Source organism: Vicugna pacos, chromosome X (genome assembly GCF_048564905.1).
Source record: "Vicugna pacos chromosome X, VicPac4, whole genome shotgun sequence".
In the NCBI taxonomy this organism is placed as follows: Eukaryota; Metazoa; Chordata; class Mammalia; order Artiodactyla; family Camelidae; genus Vicugna; species Vicugna pacos.
This window is the reverse complement of record NC_133023.1, coordinates 86,921,646-86,943,480: the sequence shown is the minus strand read 5'-3', so window position 1 is coordinate 86,943,480 and position 21,835 is coordinate 86,921,646. Positions and strand designations below refer to the sequence as shown.

The following is a 21,835-nucleotide window of genomic DNA, read 5'->3' as shown; positions in this document are numbered from 1 at the left end:
TAATTAATTTAGATCATTCTAATTTAAGTTTTGTTTAAGTAGTTGAAAAAGGACTTAGCTTAAATTTGCCTTCTAGGAGCCACTAAGAAAATTTGTAGAATAACCAAGATAGCAAGCAATACTGTGTTTAAAGGTATAAACTTTTCAAATACCATTTTTTAATTTAAAAATATCTGAAGTCAGACATCACAGACCAGGAGCTCACAGGCTGAAGTGGACCTATGGATGGGTTCTGTTTGGTTCACAAAGTGGTGGTGGTGGTGGTGTTCGTTGTTGTTTAATGTGACTTATTTGCCAAAATTTAAAAGAGAATGTCACATAAAAATGTCTATTTCTAACCTCTCTTGAACAATTAGAAAAACTGATAACTGGGCCCCCTTTCCTACGTGGTGGCAGCGTTTGGAGCCAAGTAGCAGCAGCTTCCTTTAAACTGGATACTTCTTCCCAGCACACCCTGTGTCCTTCCATCCAGCCCGTCTCATTCCTGTGTGCTACCCACCTAGCCCCTTCCGCCATATGACTTTGTGCCTCTGACTTAAGTATACTTACCTATTCATTGAAGGTGGCCTTTTCAAAAAATAGACTACATTACGCTAAATACTACTTTGTTTATTAAAACTTGTATTTTGATATAACAAAATGACCTCCTTCCAAAACAATATTCTACATTTTAGCCTTTTCCTCTCCCTCCAAATAACGAACGAATCAAATTTAGATGTACTTTCTTGTGTTTATTTGCTGATTAGCTCAGGTATTAACGCGTTGTGTTGATGACCCTGAGATCATGGGCTAACTATAATGGCAATAACAGTAATTATAATAATGCTTGGTTAGAGTTACTCTGTTCAATGGCCATATGCTACACCCTAAAACGAAGCCAGTCTTGCAAATGATTGCAGGTTGTATTAGTCCATGTCTATAGCTGAGAAAGTCATTCAAAGCATAATTCCTCATCGTGCTTAAGTTATCTGAGTCTCATTTGTATAAGAAGAGCAGAAATTTGAAAATCAGCTTTCCTATTTCCCATGGAATGGTCACTCAGTTTAACATAGGAAACTACTTCTAAAATAGAGTGTTTGTCAGAATGTGTCCAAAAATTTCCAGACTTCACAGAATCAGAGACAAAAATAATTGAGTCCATGACATTCTAAAGAATTGAAAACTATGCCACAGTGTCCTGGTAGAGGGAGAAGCCACGAAGGAAAGAATTTTTAAATTATGTTTAAAGTGTTGCATTTTCATTGCTTCTTAGAAATAAATGAGAGATTATAAGAAATTGATTATATTGTATGATTTCATGCAACAGCAGTCACCTCACCCAATACCTTGAATAATCCAAACTTAAATATATATGAAGACTCCTTTAGACACATCAAATAAAAGCCATTTCTGAGAGCTATGATTCCAGTTTCAGAAAAGGCAAGGAGTGACTTGCCAAAAATTCTCAATCATTTTTGCAAAGCCGAGGAATTCCTACTGAAGGCCCACACTGGTCCACCCACCTATTTGTGTGGGAGTACTACACACTGCTCACAGTTTCACACAACAAATGTGTGGTTTGTTTCTTCTAAATTTAGGTTGCAAGCTTTATGATAGCCTACCATATTTTTAAGTGTTAATAATCTTCTGGCTGAAACACAGCATTTACATGAGTTATTTTATTGCCTAATTAAAATAGCATAAATGATACAATATTAGGAAATCAATGTGAGTACCTCAGTTTCATTATCCTAAGGTGTACTGGCCACACCTGTTCACTTTTCACCCTCTTTTCCCTTTTTTCTGGGCCTTCAGAGGACTGCTTGGACCCAATGTGTTCCAGCCATGGCATCTGTGTTAAAGGAGAATGCCACTGCTCTACTGGTTGGGGAGGAGTCAACTGTGAAACTCCACTTCCTATATGTCAAGAGCAGTGCTCAGGACACGGGACTTTTCTTCTGGACACTGGAACGTGCAGCTGCGATCCCAAGTGGACAGGATCTGACTGCTCAACAGGTACATCAGAGTTTTCTTCTTCTTCCTTCAGTCCCCATTTCTTACTGGTCTTTGCCTTAAGGTAGTATTTCTTAAAGTCTGATCTGTGTGCCTTCGTGGGTTTAACGTAAGGGGCTTCCACGTATTTCCTAGGCCAGTGTTCTACTGGGTTTTCATATACAACATACTACTGGGTTTTTAATCATATTTTTCATTGTCATAGTTCTGTAGTTGAACCTCTGTCCTCATTCTGTATTCTCCTGTAGTTATTTCATCCATTCTCAAGTCTTTTATTATCAGTTCTACACAGATTATTTCAAATATATGTCTCCCCCAAACTTAAGTAATCCTTTGTTTCCAACCATCTGCAATATATTTCCACTGGCTGTCCCATCACTTCAAAACTCAACTTAGCCCAGGCACTTTACTCTGTTTATATGTTGCCATATTCCTGCCCAATTACTGTTCCCACAGCTTTGCTTTCCTTTTCCTATTCTTTGACCTCACATCATCCACAGTTCTCCATTGTCTATAGATAACCTTCAGATATCCTAGGCTGTTATCAAAAGCCCACCGCAAACTATTCTGAATCTCTATCTCCAGCTCATCTTCTACTTCTGCATCCTGCATAGATAAATGTCCCCTTCTGCTAAAGTAATCTGTATGCTCTCCTCACCCCTACTTTTCTCTAGGTCCTTTAACTCAGCGTAGACTGCTACTACTTCTTTTTTTTTTTCACTATTACCTTTCCACCTATGAAAATCCAGCTCAGCCACCAAGGACAACTACAGTTTTAACCATTCTATAAAACTTTTCCTGATCACATCAACAGGAGCCTCTGAAATCCTACCGTATACATTGCTAGGGAGTCAAAAAGGCATCGTGACATAGGTATTTGTGTACATGACTTGTTTTTCCACCTAAACCAAAAATAAGGATCAAGGGATTATTCCTTATACTTTTTTTCTTATCCTCAGACCACGTACTCACTAAATGAGTAGAATTAATAAATAATAATTCCTACAAAGCCTCTGCTGATGAATTTTGTTCAGGGTGAAAAATAGCTTGTGATAAGCAGGAAGGACAGGTGCTCTGTGAGCATCTGAATTCGTTTATGAACCAAAAAGTCTGCAATCTTGTGCTTTAAAGAAATAGGAGACTCCCTCTGTTAAGAGAATTAATTCTAGCGTAATACTTCACCACACAAAATTTTGTTGCCTCACGTAGAAATCATATAGGAGAAAGGATTACATTTCACAATTTCAGAAAATGATTAAAATGCTAAAGACAATGTAATAATAACTAAAATGCAAATCTTAAAAGTCATTCATTTATACTTAGCAAATACAGGTGTGCCTGCCATGTGCTTGGCATGGTGCTTGGTGATGGGGTTGTAGTGATGAACAAGACAGACGTGGTCCTTGCACACAAGGGGCTTATAATCTAGTGGAGGACACACGCGGAACAAGTTAGAGGAGGGTTACAAAAGGGAAGTAACTGGGTATCGTGGGACTGTACAGTATAGCTCTAACCTGCTTATTAATTTATTCACTAAATGTTATTAAGTACTTTCCCTCCTTCCATGTGTCAGATACAGTGTCATGGCCTAGAGCTTCAAGTTTGAAATACTAGCATTGTTATTATTATTATTAAGCATACACTTACATAGCAATTTTGATATATTAAGCACTACTCTTAAGTATTGTACATATGGTCACTTAATCTTCATAACAACCCTATGAGATAAGTACTATCATGATGCCCACTTTACACACAAGGAAACTGAGGCACAGAGAGGTTAAATAATTTGCCCAAAGTCACTAATATTATAAGTATCAGAGTCAGAATTTGAGCTAAGATATTCTGACTTCACACTCCATGCATTGAACCATTGGACACTTACTGTCCTCTGGGAGCCCCTCACCTAATTCACCGTGTATAGCAAGGTATCACTGATGGACTGTGTCCAGGGCCACGTGCCACAGAAGACAAAGAGGGAGCAGTGGGTAATTTCCACGAGAAGAGATTCTGTAGTCAGGGAGACTGTGCAGAAGTTTTAACACTTGAATGAACACTACTAAGATGATTACATGTTTATCAGGTGGACGAGAGAGGAAAGAACATTCCAGGCAGAAAGAATAACTTAAACGAAGAAATAGAGATATGAATCCAAATGGCATATTGGGGGACTTTCAAGTCATTGGGTTGGAGAGATGGGAAGGGACCAGAACACAGAGAATTTTATTTACACACCAGGTGGAGGAATTTGCATTTCCTCTTGACACAATAAGAAGCCGCTGAGTGGTTTATAACAAAGTGCATTTTAGGTAGACACCTCTGACAGCAACTGAGAGGACCATCAGAGATGGATGCTGTAGTGACGTAAGTGCAGTGTGATTACAGGGGCAGTCCAGGCGTGAGAGGATGGGGAGGGCCTGCCCTGAAAGCGTCATTGTGAGAATGGTGAAGCAGACAGAGACCAGAAAGGAGTCACCAGGGCAGAGGAGACAAGAGGAATCAGGGAAAACGACTTTGGGTGCTGGGTCAAAGGAAGCTGAGAGAGAAAAATTGTAGGTGGAAAAGCAGGTTTGGGGCAGAGGGACAGGACATGGTGAGCTCAGTGGTGGATGCACTGAGTTGCGGTGTCTGCAGGTGAATCTGTCCAATGAGGGACTGATGGTCAAGGATGGAACTTACAGAAGAGTCCTGAACCAGAGACAAATATTTGGGACATAGTTCAGACCATAGGAATACATGTTATTGCCCAAGAAGAGTGCAGAGGTGAGAAAGAAAGTCAGAACCCCTAGAGAACACTGACATTTTAATATCTCTACCATGATAGGGTTCTTAACATCAAGTCCAAAACTTACCCCTTCAGATATAACTTTAAAAACACTTATTGATTGATCAGAAGCTCTATATCAAACAATTTCTCCCTCGGTCCCTTATATCTCCTTCCTGAAGCCTCAGAATTGGGTAAAATTCCTGATAATATACTACTCACCAGTTGCACAAATTCAAATTTTTGTATTTCAAATGACTCAACATTAAGTTCAATGTACTGAGAGTTTCTCTTTGCCCAGCACTCCCCCACCACCTAATACACAAAAACATGCACTGGTCCTGTCAGCAGAGAAGATCTCTTAGAAGGGGAGGCAAAGGCTAATTCTGAACATGCCTCTCCACCCGGCCTCCTTTCCTGTCGTCCAGATGAAGCACCCTAAACCCTACCCCACGCCTCCCTCACCTGAAACCATGCTTCCTCACCAAAACAAATCAAATAATGAGAGAAATGAGAGCATCATCCATATATGTCACTAAGTGCTACAAAAGAGAGAAAGACGCAGTGTGCAAGGTGGATTTAACATTGCCTGAAGGTCTAGGAAGTGGTCACAGAAGACTTCATAGGTCATGAAGGGCTTTGCATGTCATACTTAGGAGCTTGGACGTGATCCGGAGGACAATGCAAGAGCCATTGGAGGGGTGTAAAGAGGTTCGTATCATGACCATGTTTGCATTTTAGACAGATCACTCCAGAATGGCTTGCAGGATATAGTAAAACAAAAAAAAAAAGTTGAAAACTTGATATAAAGGCAATTGTGGATGAGAGACAAAGGACAGACATCAGAGGGGTTAGGAAATAAAGACTTGGTTGCTATGTATGTAGGGGACACGGGAACTCTATGATTTCTACATTGGCTGACTGAGTGCCTGGCAACACTGCTAATGGAGATTTGAAGTATTCATCTCTTAAACATATTTTCCTTGAGCACTTACTATGTGCCATGTGCTGGGCTCTCAGGCTACATCAGTGAGGAATACGAAGATTCCTGCACTAGTGGAGTTTCCAGTCTGCCTGGGAGAGCTAGACAGTACGCTATGAACAAGAAGTGTGTAAGGTTTTGAAACATGAAGAAACTGAGGACCAGAGAGGTTAAATAACTTGTCCAGAGCCATAGATCTGGCTAGTTGCAAAACTGTAAGTAGAAACCAGATCTGTTGACTTCATTCCACATCTAGCATTCTTTTCAGCCCTCCACTCTCACCCCCACCGAGGGAAGAGTTAGACAAGGAGCAGAGACTCAGGTGAATAGATTAATTTCCTGAAAAGGGGAAGCTCTAGGAGATGAAGGGCATCAAATATCAAGTGCATGGATGACACGTTTTTGTCCAGATACAGTGTGGACTAAATGTGGACTAAATTAGAATATGGGCTCAAGCCACATTCATCCACTCCAGACCCAATAGAAAAAGAACACTGGAGGCATCTCTTGCTCAAAGAAGCAAAAGGATAAATAGGTATGACCCAAAACTCAGCAGTCTCTCAGGCAAAAGGCTTCCTAATAAAACTACCAACTTGAAAAAAAGGGGAAGGAAATGCGTTCCAAATCTCCGGTGTCAGGGTAGGAATAGTCCTTCTGTGATTTTTAAGCTCCATAAAGGTTGTTCCCACAGAGCATATTTAACCATCAAGATGATCTCACTGTGCAGACTTTTAATTGAGTGTGCTCAGTACAGGAAGCAATTTAACATCTGATTCTTATAATGGATCATGTCATTTCAAAGGTGGATATGCTCTTTGCCATTGATCATTTTCTTCCTCTAAGCACATGAAGCTTAGCTGTTAGCATGTTAACCGTGCTGCTCTGACACCAAGGGGACTGCAGTGAATGGTTTACTGATTATTTTCAGTCTGTTTTCCAGGTACATTGAGTATTGTTAGCAGCACTGAATTGATACTTGATATAGGCTTCTTTAACCTGAAAGTCTCACGGTACTTCACAAAGGTTAACTCATTAGTCTTTAAAAATACCTCAAGAGGAATACAATGGAAGTTTGTTATAACATACTTTAGATTTGGATATACTGCAGGTCAAATCTTGCTCCTTAAAATGTAACTTCTTGCCATGAAATCTCACTAATACATTTAGCCTATACTAAGGAAACTGGCCCTGGCCTCTAATATCAGCGTTGTAAAAGGCAGCTACTACATTTCTTTTGTAAAATCTGGCTTTTCCTGGTCAAGTAGTCTTTGAGGGGGAGCATAAAAGAATTTAGAGCTTTGTACTCCTCTCTTCTGGGTGAAACTTCTCTCAGCCACTCCGTCTATTGTTAGTTTCAGATAACTGACCGTGAAATTCACAGAACGTAAGCATTCACAAAGAGAGGACAGCTTCCGCCCTTCTCTGCCGTGATCCACTCTTGTTATACTGGATCTTAGAACTGGATTAATCAGCTAGAGAGATGGAATATTAGGCCCTTAGGTATTGCTGAACCTCAGACATAAATATATATACTTGCTATATAACAGAAATCACCTGAGGTACTATCGTCATGTACCCCATCCAAGCAGGGTTAGTTCCTGAAGCTCCCATAAGGCTCTGTTACAAGGAGATTTGTTTTCAGGCTATCCTATGACGTGTGGTCATCTTGTCCATCAGAAAGACAACAGTGTGTGTGTGCATGTGTGTGTGTATTCACAGCACAGTTTCCTTGAGTAACTCATTGAACTTCTTTGAGTCTCAGCTGCCTCATTTTTGAAATGGTAGAAGATTAGCCAGGTGGCCCTTGAGGCCCCTTTCAGCACTGAGATCTATGATTCTTGATCCCGTATATTGAGCTGTTGACACTGATAATGAATGGCTCATGGATACAGTCCATAAATTCTCTTAACTCCATATTGTTTATGGTGAGAAAATATTAATTTTAAATTGTTTTGTTTTTGTTATGAGGAAACCCACACTTTGATATGTAAACCATGTTGTTTGAGAATCTGCCTCTATTTATAGAGATATACATGCACACACACACAAACGTGTGTATATAACAATATCTTGTTCTGTTTTTAAGTGTTCCCTAATGGATGGTGATATGCATCTACTAATAAAACAGATAATTACAGGAGGAAGTTGTAAAAGGCTCATGTGATTATTGTTGCTAGGAAAACTTTCCTTGATTTTACAAGTATCATATGCTTAAAAAACATTATTTGTTTTCCCCTTTACTGAAAGTGCCAATAATGAAAATGTTTTCATCTGATTCTACATGTCTATCACATATAACACATCACTTTCCTGCAGTCTCTAGGTATTGACTAGGCCATTTGAAATGATTAGTGTGTACACTGTATTTTTCCTACAGATAAAGAAACTTTGTTCAAAATCTAATGCACATGCTACACGTACAACCATGTAGTCATTCGTCATGCCACTGAAGAGAAAAATCTGCTCATATATAAAGTAACTAAAATTTTGCATCTTCAGTAGAAAAAAGATAATCAATGCACCCAGATTAGGAACCTAGGATCTACAATCTTTTCCCTGTCTGGTTCAGGACACTGACCTGAATATGTTCGGAACAGTAACTGAGTTCTCAGGAAAAAAAGTTTGCTGTTAGTTAGCAAACAATATTAATATATTATAATGCTACAAGTTCCCTGGACTTAAAGAAAAGCCCAAATATAGACAGCTACTCACTGAAACACGATAGGAAGTTTTATAGTGCTTTTTAGGGGACAAAAGGCTTCTGACTAATTCCTATGTAGGCTTAATTATCTTTAACTTGCTATTCAAAGTATGACAACCTCTGATCAAATTTACTTTAAAGTAATTATTTCCCTACTCAGTAGAAATAAAGGATAAACCTTAAGGTGACTCTGATTTGACTGATTTATTAAAACAAATTCCTGCTTGGAACATAGTAGCTACATCATTAACACTACAATGAGGTCAAAACATTAACTCTTGATTTAGTAAATCAGTAAGTGAAGTTCATTGGTGGCACTAGATATACAACCCAAAAACATCCTTAAGAGAATTCCAAGTCAAATTAAATGTGTAAGACTGAATCCATAGAAATATCTTCAGGAGGTAGATATAAAGTGGAAAAAAATCTTACTATTATCATGATTTCCTAGCAATACATCCTACTCAGAGATGGTTTGTCACCCCCTAAGCTTTTTTTGTCTCAAGTGAAAATGGAAATTGAACCCCCAAATATTCTCAGATTCAAAAATTCCTTATCTTTATAAAAGAGAATTCATTTAATAGCCATAAGATTGTGTGTATACAGTGAGGTGATTCAAAGCACATTGAATATCAAATGTTTTCAAAATACATCTTTTACGTTTTGTTCTAAGACAATAAAAACCACACCTGTTATGCCATCATTAGCAGGCAGCAATGCAAAAATCCAGTGCAATGTGACAATTTGACAAGTTTGAACTAAGAGGTAAATCTGCAGCTGCTTCTCTGTAAATCTGAGCTAACTCTACTGACTGTTCAAGGACATTAAAGCTTTAAAAGTGTTTTTCCAACCAGGGACGTATATTAAAATAAGGTGGCAATTGTGAGGCAAGAAAATATAATTAAGTAAACATGAATGCAAGGATGCACACTTATGTACATGGTTAAAGTACAGTTCATAATATGGAATGCATTTGGATAGACCAATAGGTGCATCAAAAGAAAACAGGAAAATTTTGTGCTGTACTATTAGATGCATGCCTATCATTGACCCAGACTCTTATTCTGAATTCCAAATTCATTTGCTATTTGGTGTTTTTCTCAATTCGTGTTTATCTACATGAAATGAAAATAGACCTAGAAAAGGGTACAGCTAAAAGGTGTACTTGACCCTGGAGGTGAGCTCCTAAGGGGCAAGTGACCCCCTGGGTGCCCACCTCCTCAGTCTGACCTGCCTCTGACAGGGGAGGAGGAGGTAGAAAGGCTCTGTAGTGGACATGGCTGAGAGTGCAAAGGAAGCCAGAATTCAATTGCGCAAAATCAGCGGCCGGGACCTGGGGAAGAATCAGAACAAGTGATCCCAATCCTGTGCAAAATCAGATACTTAGAGAGATTGCAGAGCAGTCCATACACCTCCCCCAAATAAACTGAAGGAGACTTTTATTCCTGTGATAAAAACATCCTGCATTTATCTGGTGGTTTTCATTTTTTCCCCCAAATACTTACATATCTATTTTCTTTATTTCATCATTATGGCCATAAGCCGGGGTCGTTATTAGAATGTGGATTGCATATTAGGCTTTGATGATACGAAATACCTTCAGGACTGTCCCAAAGATTTGCTCTCTATATATTCTTCTGAGTCATTTGAAAGAAGGAGAAGAGGCATAGGAAGGACAGAGATTAGTCCTTTGTTAAAGAGTAAGGACATTTTCACCTCGAAACTTAATAAGGTGGAGCTCACAGAAATTCTGAATCGATTTTCACATCTGCTGTAAAGAACTTGATTTGGACTTGGACTTCCACATTCCCAGTAACCTAGCACAGAGGTTTCCATCACTTTCATAACGTCCATAAGGTACAAGCAGCATAGGTAGTAAGTTTCCTCATTTTGTAGCTGAAGGAACTAATTTGCTATGAGACACAGGAAAAATGTTACTTTACTGTGTGTGCTTCAGAGTTGAGGTTGGCAATAGAATTCACAGCCCAATATCCTATTTTAAAGATCAATGTGGATTAATTTTTTTATCCTGCTTATGACTTGCTGAGTTTCATGAATATAATGACCCATGTTCGTCATAAATCATAGAAAATGCTTATTCATTATCTCATTGAATCTTGGTTTTCCCACCTTCTCTGTTATCTCCTTTTGGAAGTTCCATTAGACTGTGCCATTCTGGCCTCTGTGTCTTTTTCTTTTTTTTCCTGTTTTCCACGTCTAACTTCCCTGTTATATGAGAGGTAATTTCTTCGAATTTGTCTTCTGGCTCACTAAATATCTCTTCCAACTGTGTTTATTATGATGTTTAACCTTTCCATTAAAGTTTTAATTTCAGTGATTGCTTTGTATTTCTAAAATGTTAATTTAGTTTGTTTTTCAAATATGCTGCATTCGTTTTTGGTAATTTCTTGTTCCTTAATCCTGTCTTTTTGTTTCCTCTCTTTTCTTTAAACATATTAAACATAATGATGTTTTTATATGCTGTATCTGATGAATAGATCATGTTAAGACTGCGAGTGTGGGTCTAGGTTATGGTTTCTTGTTTCTGTCAACTCTTGCAGATGATGGCTTGCCTTCTTGTTTTTGTTATTTTTTTATTGTGGGTTCAAATATGTTGAAATTCTCAGTCTGAGGAGGATTTCCATTTGCTTCTGTCAGGAACCTGTCTGCACTGCAGATCAGAGTAAACTATTTTCTTTTTTATTGTCATATAGTTGATTTGCAATATTACATTAGTTTCATGTATACAACATAGTGATTATTTGTACTAATTTAAAGTTTAAATTAAAAATCTCAGGTTACAGTTTTTTGCACCATACCACTAGTACAAATTCAGGCCCCAAACCCACATGAAACCTGGCTAGTGGCCGTGAAGGATCAGAGGAGGCTTGTTATTTAACATCTTCAGACCCAAGCCTGAGAGATCATTTTCTTCTAGTCTGTCTTTGCAAGGCATATTTTCTTCCAGATTGGTTTTGAATATGGATCCCTGATCCTGTGAAGGCCCGAGGTTTAGCTATCGTTTCCCTACTCTGGACCCTCATCAAAACTCTAGGTCACCCAGATCAGCAGACAGAGCTCTGACTCCATGTACTCTTAGGCTCATCAGCCAGCTAAATTCACATTTCAATTTATTTTTAATATTTTTTTTCACTCTGAGTGGAGAAAAAATTAAGTTCCAATTAAATCAAGAATATTTTCTACTATGGTATGGGTAAAGACCTAACAGGCCAACAAACCCAGAAGAGTTTATTCTATGTCAGCAGACTAGTTTGCTTAGTGTGCATCGGAAGAACGTTCTTAGAAGTATTGTTCAAAAGATATTTCTGAAGCCAAAGCAGTTAAAGTTAACAGTGGAGTCAAGAGTAAACAGTTTCAACAATCAAAGAGAGCTTCCCACACACTTCTCTTCTAGGTCCATTCATTTTTAAAATTGAATTCTGCATCTCAAGCAATGTAAGTTAAAACATTCTAAATACTATTGCCTACTTCCTTTTCCAACTGCCTTCGTTTATTTCTTCTTTGACAGATTTTGCATAATCATGGAATATTGACACTAGATTAGATTTTAGGGATCATCTAGTTTTGCCCTTCCTTTTGTAGAAGAGAAAACTGAGGCCTAGAAAGGCTGAATGATTTGTGTAAGGTCATGCAGCTGATTAAGCACATGGTTAATATGGGAGACAAGTCTCATGATTTCTGGTTTAGACCTTTTGTCCAATATACCATTCAGAGAGCCTTGTTCAACAGATGTTACCTTTCCATTGTCAGCACTTCCACTAAATCTCTAGAAAACTAGCACTGAGCAGGATCCCAGCATCTCTTCCTTGAATATCAGAATGTTATGATTTAGGGTAGAAGTAGGTTATTGAAAGTGATCTGAGTCAGTGTTGGAGAAAAAAAAACAATGTTATGAAAATTGTCATAGATTCAGCATAGAAAAATTCAGACAGAAAGGAACTCAGATTCCAGCTTTGCTTCTAAGAATTACTGTGTGACCTTGAGTAAGTTAATTAGTTTATCTGAGCCTCTCCTATAAAATGGGGAAATAATTCTTACTTTGTTAAGGTAGTTGTAAGGGTTAAATGAGATAATATGTGTGAAACACCTAGCATAGTGCTTCTCCCATAATAGATGTTAAATTATAATAATAAATGGTAGCCATTATTGTCATTATATTTCAGTTCTCATTGTAAAGATGCATTTCAAAGACAAATCTTTTGTAAGTAGAAGATAAATTAGTAGCTGTCTCAAAGAAATTCATTTTCAGACACTGTAAAGCTGAATTAATTTAAAGGAGTATGAAAATTCTTTCTACTTCAAAGTCATCATATTTTTTGTCCCTACCCAAATAGTATTGTTTCTTGTGTTTGTAGAATAGGTGTTTCACCGAAAAGTTGGCTAAAATGTATTTATTCTATCTTTTCACCCCATTTGCTTTAAGTCCTGCTATTCATTATAAAATCACATTCAAGGAAAATTTATATTCCTTGTCTGTCTGCTAAGATTAAGTTCAGTGACAGGAAATAAAAAAGAGTGGCTTAAACAAAATATAAGTGTGGCCTTACTCTCACAAAAAGAAATCTAGAGGTAGGAGGTCCAAGGTTTGTATGATAATTCCAGAAAGAAAGTTTCTTCTGGCTCATACCTCTACTATCCCTAAGATGGGACCTTTATCTTCAAAGTACACAATAGCAGCCAATGCTCCAGCCACCACATCTTCATTCCAGGCAAGATGAATGAATGGAGAGGTAAAGGGCCTATCCCTTCTCTTTTAAGGAAACTTCGCTGGTGCTATGGCTGGAAACATTCACTTATATCTCATTGACCAATAATTCACATGATCACACCTAGATGCAAAGGAAGCTGAGAAGTGTAATCTTTATTTAAGGAAGTCATGTGCACAGCTAAATAACATCAAATTTCATTGTAGTTTTCAAGCTTCCAACCAACACAACAGGGCAACATAATCAGTTCTGTGATTTACCGTGTCCTCAACATAAAGACAAACCCATAGCTCAGTGGGAATAAATCTTTTCTTTGTATTGAGACTAGTGAGACAGTTCACTTGTGGATCCTCTTCAAGATTTAATATGAAAAATGAATTAAAGTATCTCCTTATTAGTTACCATATTGATGACTTGTTGAAATGATAATACTTTGGATATATTGGGTTAAATAAAATACATTAAAATTAATTTCACGTGTATTTAAAAAATTTTTAATGTGGCTACTAGAAAGTTTTGAGTAACTTTTGTGGCTTGCATTTGAGGCTCATATTATATTTCTATTGGACAGCCCTACTCTAGCATATGGAAGTGTTAGGGTTAGCCTGGAAAATAGGACTAAATGTCTCTTCCAAATTAAACTGAACATATTCAGATACCAAGGTAACTTGAATAAGTACCTAGTAGTATAGGATTGTTGATAATGTCAGCTATATGTGGAGAAGGTTTACCAAAAATGATGATTTGGGTCTTAGTGTAATTTACCAATAATCCTTTTTGGCAATAATAAGACACCAAGGGTAACCGTTATTAGATCCACTTCTAGTTTATGACGATAAAACCATAACAAGGAAGTATAAAAGAATGCTTATACTTACATTTCCTAAGACAGGAGAAGTATCAAGTCATTACACTCAGAGTTCTGCAAAATATGATAAAGAATATAAATGTGGGACAATAATTAACTGCCTAATGATAACCTACTTCTTGTATAGAATATAGGCCTGAGAAGCTCAGGCTTTCAGTCTCTCAAGAAGGAAACAAGCATATGTTTTAGATAAAATGTTTAATAAAGTAATAGGTTTATAACTTGGATGGACTAAAGAGTTTTTATGTCATGAAATTAGTTAAAACACTCTTGAATCTAGCCAGAAAACCTATAGAGTTAATAAACACACTGGCACGGATTAGAGCTTGTCATCTGCAGTGGTTCTTGGATGGTTCTTCAGCCATAAAGTCATCCTCAGATGCTTTATTTAGCTTGATTGTTTAAAAAATCATGTGTGCTCTATAAGGGGGAATTACTAAAACATAGAGATGGCTTGAGATCACCAAGTTGTCAATTGGCATCTGAGCTGCCATGACCTTGTTCTCCAAATTCATACCTTGTATAACTGCCACATAGTCTAGCCTCTTTACAATATGGAAAAGTCATATTTGGATCTTTCCACAAGGTCATATTAGATCTGGGTTTTTACTTAGCAATAAGCATTTCATAAACAGGACTTGACTTTGATAAAAAAAATCCAATGGCCTATTTCATTTATGAAGGTCACCACATTAACCTGGCCAGAATTGTTTGTTTTTCTCTATCCAATATTCTTGTCATACCAGATACTAAGACTGCAGGGACAGAGAATATATCCATTTTAATTATAATCAACCTGCTCATAATGGAAGATGTCCCTCACTTGAGACCCATGAGGCAAGGGTTGAAATGGTGCTTGGGAATCAATGGATTATCAATCGAGTGTGAAAGCTCTCAGTCCATCTCATTCCTCTGAGCCTCCTGACAATGTGAGTACAAACATAAATGCAAAAAAGCTCTGAAACAGCTATACCAAGGGTTAAAACAGTGACAAAATGATTAATTTCCACCCTCTTAAGCATGATAATAGAAAGGAGAAGCTACTCCTATACAGCAAATAAAATCTATAATGTTGACCTCTAGGCTAGATAAAAAGTTTCTTGTGGACTTCTCCTACATCCTAACCTTCAGTACCAGTAGGTTTGGTACATAAATACATTTTTTATTGTGAGGAAAATTCCTTTTGGGTTAATACATCTCCCTCTAAAAATATATCTCTAAAAAATTGGTTCATGGGGAAGCAACCCACATAGTCCCTGAAGACTTCTAGTAAAAAGCAATAGGCCCCACCACCACCCTAGAATTCTGCTCCTAAAGATGTGACTAAGTCTACTGTAAGGAGCAGAGAATGGGTGAACGTTCAAAGATGATTTTAAAAGGACCATATATCTAAGCAAACTGTGAGCACCTTGACAGGAGATATAAAAAGATAAAGGCAAATCATTTCCAGATTGTCAGGGAACTGAATCAGGACCAAAAGGAAGATAGTCCAGTATATAAGCCAGACATTCATAGCAGTTCACCTTACCTCTGCCAAGGTTTGTAGTTGTCATTGTTTCTTAGCTACATAGAGAGGAAAAGAAGCAGAACTCTCATAGGTAGGAAGATACCTGTGTTAAAAACAAGGTCTCATCAACATGTGAAAACCAATCAGAAAAGGCAGTACAACAACAGGGTCTGTATCAGTGGAATTCCAGACTGGGAGGTTCCAGAAAAATCTTAGCCATCCAAGAATCCTTTGGTGGCTCTAAGGGCTCTATTTTATGTAATTATTATGTAGTATATTTTCTGCTGAAGCTTCTACCAACACTGGTCTAACTCACCCTAATCTGGCAGACAAAAACCTGTCTGCATAGTAGGCAGACCTCTATTTCTGGACATGTATTAGGCATACCTTTTCTGGCCCAGGTAATCTGTACCATGGTGGGGCTCATCAATGACTATATTGATGATTATGATAGTAATAATAGCGACAACAATAGTATTACATTTATTGAGCTCTTACTATATATGTGCTTCACAAATATTATCCATTTAATCTTCATGACAAGTCAGTATTTCCCAAGTATCTTCTATGCAGTTATTTCCTGCAAGATGTTATAGACAAACAAAAAACTTTCCATGGTGAAAAATAAAAGGAGAAATCGGCGTGTTAGCTCCCACTTGAAAACTGGCATCACATTCTCATAGTACAGACTCTAAACATTCGCTTCATAAGGAAAGCTGTCTACCAAAGTTTCCCGTAGAACTTTGATCAGGAAACCCAGGTTTTGCTTAATGTTTCCTCATATCCTGTGGAGCTAAAAGTGTTCTTTGGAACCACTTTGGGAAAAGGTGCTACAGAATGCATCATTTTATAGATGAGGAAATGAAAACCTAGAGAAATTCTGCAGTGTGCCTTAGATCACATAGCCAGTAGGAGGCAGAACCTTTGAAACTAGGTCTATTTGTTGCCAAGGTCCGTACACATTATTAGCTGTAATGAATATGGTAATTGTTATCACGTATTAACTGTCTATGATGTTCAAGGTGCTATATGTATATTGTCTTTCATCCTGGTAACAGTCCTGGACTGAAAGTACTGTTATTCCCATTTTAGAAATGAAAATGAGGCTTGATTAGATCCACTGACTTACCCAGACCTTGCCAAACAGAGAAGTTTATCTAGGACTTTTGACAGAAATGTAGAGTTAGCATGTTCTGGTTATGGGGTCTTAAGCAAATTACCTAACATCTTGAAGCTTCAATGCCCGTATCTGTAAAATGGGTGTAAAACTTCTGGCACATAATAGTTATTCAATAAATAGTTTCTAAAATAAGTTTATTCAATGCCCGTATCTGTAAAATGGGTGTAAAACCTCTGGCACATAATAGTTATTCAATAAATAGTTTCTAAAATAAGTTTACTTAAGTAAACACATGGTGAGGCTTGACATCATTGGAAATGTGGTTCACGAATTTATTCATTGCCTCTAAGATAGATATGAACTTGATATCAATCATCATTAGAGAAGGCAATTGAGGGCCAGAGAATAGCAAGCAATCAAATAAACCCCGTGCCCAGTGAGGGAAGATATAAATTCTGTAAAGGTCATACTTCCAGATTCAATCAAAGAAGTTCAGCACAGTGTAGTGCAAAGAACACAATTTAGAGTCAGACAGACTGAATTTGACGCCAGCCTCACCCCTAATTAGCCACATGACCTTAAGCAACTCATTTAACATTTGTGAGCGACAACACCTCATCTCAAACATGGAATTAACACTACCTTGCAAGGTTGCAGTGAAGATTAAATGAAGTAATGTATGTAAAGATTCTAGCACTGAACCTGGCACTCATGACATGATAGCTTTGGCCCCTAGGACTTTGCCTTCTACCTTCTAGAGTAGCATACTTTAACCAAAAAAAAAAAAAAAAAAAAAAAGGCGGGGGGGAAATATATCAATGAATGGGCATCTGTCTGGTCCCAGAAATGCACCTGGCACCCTCTGCAACTTTCAGAGTGGTCTGAGGTAGAAACGATGTTAATTACAGTCTTTTAAATATCAATCTCAAAGTATCCTCAATCACTGTGAAAGTGACATGTGTCACTGTGAATAAGGAATCCTGAGAGAATAAAGTAATCAAAAACATTTTTTGAAGCAACAGGAAGGAAGATTTCCCAACTTTGGCAGCTGATTTACATCTATTAAACTGATATAACCAGGTGCAAAATCCTGGGGCAAAATTTAAATATCGCTATTTTTTCCCTGCAAATTTCAAGCAAAGTATACATTATGTGCGTGTTTATGCAAATATCTTATAGATGTGCTATAGACACCATTTGGAAGGGGGTCAGACATTTCCCTCATTCTATGTTGAGGCTAGTAAAAGAATTCCTAGAGTACATTCTAATGACTGCCTAAATAAAAGTGCACATAGCATTTAATCTCCCAGCACATATTTAAACCAGAAAGTCACACATTTGCACACTCATGCAAACACATTACCATGCCCACAGCCACACAAATGCACAAACATGCATACACCCCAACACTTACAAACACACTATTAAACCCACTTTTACTCATGCACACACTCTAACACCCTCTTACACAGTCACACATATCCTCAAATACACTATTACACACATGCGTGCACTCAGACACGAGCTTGCCCACTCATACACACCCATGCACATTTGCACACATTCACACACTTCTGCTCTCACACACAGATGAGTTTGTGTCCATTTATGAAGAATATTGTTATTAGTTTGAATAAAAAGAAAATTATTTTATAATATCCTCAGCCTAAGCTTATTTTATATGCCCATTGAACACTTAAGATTTTATTTACTAAGGTTACATGCTACATCAGAGAGGGTAGAGAATTTTAAAGGCTGTAAATAGTATTTCATGCTGTTTTAAAAGTTAACTCACTCTCATTCTGTCTCCAAATACAGAACATCTTTAAAACTGAAGTGCTTTGGGAAAAAATGTAAAATTTTGTAATAGTTGTAAATTGGTATGTGCACTGTAGAGTAATTTAAAATCATTAGAATGATGCATTTTTTAAAGTAAGTGCCTTGCAAGAAAATGAGTGAAGCAATATCAGTGTATTAATGGAGCTCGAAACATCTTAAATTGATTTTGAAATTAAACATCAAAAACTGCAACTTGAAAAAAATAATTAGGTAAATCATTATATAGCAATCAAAAAAAAAAAACCCTTGAAATTTAGGAAATTGCAAATTAAGGGTGTCAGTCATCCTGATTTGGCAAGGGCAATGATTGTCAATGAAAAGAAAACATATGCCTGCTTAAAATCTTGAAAACTGAACTGCCCATGTTTGCTGCTCTGTTTTGGTTTCTGGTGTGAGGCTGTCTTTTGCTTATGTTACATGTCAGTTTAAGAGCTTAATTCAGCAAAGAACTTGCAAACCTCTTATCAGGGGAAGACTTGACCCTATCATCCTTTTGCAAAGGAAGCTGGTGACACTAGCCTGCAGGAAATGGTCAAGCTACTCACCTCCCCCCTGCCCATATTAGATTGAACTGTATGAAATTGCTGATATTCGACCTATAAATGTGATAGTTTCATATGATTCAACCTAATATTTTCAATAAAACTAGATTTCAGAGGAAAATGAAGTTCTAATTACCTGGGAAGTGGCCTTTTTCTGTTCCCAGCAGTACACTGAAAATAAAAGTGATCTAAAAGTCATTTCTGAGACATGTAGCTAGTTACTTAATTGCTCTTAGCTCATGCATTTGAAAAATAGGAATAAAACCAACCTGCCACCTGTAACTCAAAAGTTAGTAGGATAAAATTAAATAGCAGGTATGTCTTTAAATAATCCAAATTAGAATACACATAAACTCAAGTGCATACTCACCTCTCTGGATCTTTCATTTATTCACGCTGCTTCAGGTGTAAGCTAACTTGCCCAAAGGGTTTCTGTATTTTTCACAGGGCCAGGTACTTAATAATGTAAAACATCTCCATGCTGAAAACATTTATCTTCAGCTATCCCTGCATGAGAAGGATTTAAGAAATCTTTCTCAACTTTATCTGGATTTCCCTATCATAAGGATTGAACCCAGTCTCTGTCAATACAGGTGCCTATAGTTTTGTTCTATTCTATTCTCCTGTCTCCTTGGGTCTCTAGCAACTCCTTTTCAAGTGGAGTCACAAGATACAATCTATCCCCTTCTTCTAGGTAACTCCTATTACTTATTCTTCAGGGACATACTGGTGTTATTTTGTACTTTGTTTGGTTGTAACCTTGATCATATATAATAATAATTTCCATAAAATGAGAAGAATGAGTTCAGTCCTGGAAATAACTTATTGAGGCTCTGTGTAAGGTAGCAGGCTTTTATTAAGCACCTGCTACTTGCTAAATCCTATATGTTGTGGAAATGGGACATACAAACAGAATGGTAATCCAAACAGTATTTCTGTTATTCAAAATAGAAGGAAATCAGCCACCACTTAAATGTGCCATAGTATCAGAATGGTTAGTAAAATAGGGTGCATTTGGGGATATCATGTTGCCATTATAATGTTTATAAAGAATTTTAATTTATATTAGAAAGTGCTCAAGATATAGGAAGCCCAAAAGTAAAGCTAAAAAAAGATGTGTCTGATATGTCAACAAAGTGCATTGAAGTACAGAGTGGAAGGAAATTTGCCAAAGTATCCACAGCATTTTTCACTAGATTGGGGGTATCTTTTTCTTCTTAACTCTTTACTGTATTAGAGACTTGCAGAATTTAGAAATATAGAAAGCACCATAATTTAAAGTCATGGACAAAAAGATCCTTGAAGACAGGTTAAGGCCCCTGTTCATTTGAGAAAAGAAACTTTATGAGACTTAGTAATAGTCTTCAAGTACTTAAAGCATTCAGATAGGTCATAGTGACCAGGTGTTCCCAACCCTATGAAAATATAGAGTAAAAAGACAGAAGTAAAATGCAGCAAAAGAAATCAAGTTTGGCCATGTGAGGGAATTTCATAGGGGGAGAGGGTCATTTAAAAATCAGAATTGCTTGTGATGGCAAATTGTGGCCTTCCCTTTTTAGGTGGTTTGAACAGCAATTTGCTCATCTGCCTATGAAGATTCAGGAATAATCTGGGCAGTCTCCTGTAGGCAGAGGGTTTAGTTGATTGTAGTCGTGAAGTTATGTCAAATCATTTGATTGCATCATTTGCTTTGTGTCCTCAGAGCGCATGGTGTAACTCTGGCCTCTGAACATTATACACTATACTATGGCCATTCTGAAATCTGTTCAAACCCATCTTGATGGTCTTTAGGAAAGCAACTGGAGAAGATACTTAATTCACTCGTAATCAGGGAAATACAAATCAAAAAGAGACTTCTTTTTTCACTCTTCATTCACATATGTCAAGAGTCTAGAAACAAGTGTTCTCTTACTCTCCTTGTGGGTGTGTTCATTGCTACAGTCTTTTATCAATATCTATCAAAATTTAAAATATACATAGCCTTCATCCCAGTAATTCTATTTCTAAGAAATATCCTAAAGAAATGCTGGCACATGTGCACAAAGAGGCATTATTTATAATAGAAAAAAGTATAGAAACTATCTAAATGTCCATTTGTAAAGATTAAACTATAGAATATCCAGACTTTGTGTAGGGTATGCTGTATACCAAAGGAATTAGTTCTAAATGAACTACAATATGTCTTGAAAATATTTCTCAGTTCAAGAAAAATATATACAATATTATACCATTTAGGTTAAATGCCATTTAGTCATGTATCTCTATTAATTTAATGCATAGAAGGATATCCAGAGAGAATTTTTAGTAGAGTTTTTGGTGGTTACCCTCTTGAGAAGTAACTGACTGGTGGCTCAAGATGTATTATTGTTTTATCTGTAGTCGAAAGTTTTACAATGAGAATGTATTTTTAACTACTTGTAATGGCATGTAATAAAGACAACATAAATAAAAATTAGGAAACTTGTATATAATATATAAATGGAGGCAAGTGTTTAAAATAGATGTTTGTGGCATTTGACAAGGAAAAAGACTAGGAAGATTAGGCAACGTTAGAAAGGATGGTAGCCACAGGGGTTACAGGGGGAGACAGAAAATGTAAGGGGAAAAAATCATGCTTACAGAAGCAAAAAAAATTCTTAGGATTAAATAATATAAACTGTGCAGAACTGTGAACAAAATTATAAAACTCTACTGAGTAATGAGTGATAATTTGCCCTACCAGATGTCAAAATGTGTTCTGAAACTGAAGTAAATAAAACAAGTAGGTATTGATGCCTAAATAAACACATCGTG

The 21,835-nt window shown here is 37.1% G+C and overlaps 1 protein-coding gene across 1 annotated transcript in view; it reads left to right on the top strand.

The window, feature by feature from the left end:
* TENM1 (teneurin transmembrane protein 1) overlaps positions 1-21,835 on the top strand; it is a 706,272-nt gene that overhangs the window by 479,032 nt on the left and 205,405 nt on the right. Inside the window, exon 14 of the mRNA XM_072956695.1 lies at positions 1,795-1,995. Within this exon, the coding sequence (XP_072812796.1) occupies positions 1,795-1,995 (201 nt within the window). The remainder of the gene's footprint in view (positions 1-1,794; positions 1,996-21,835) is intronic.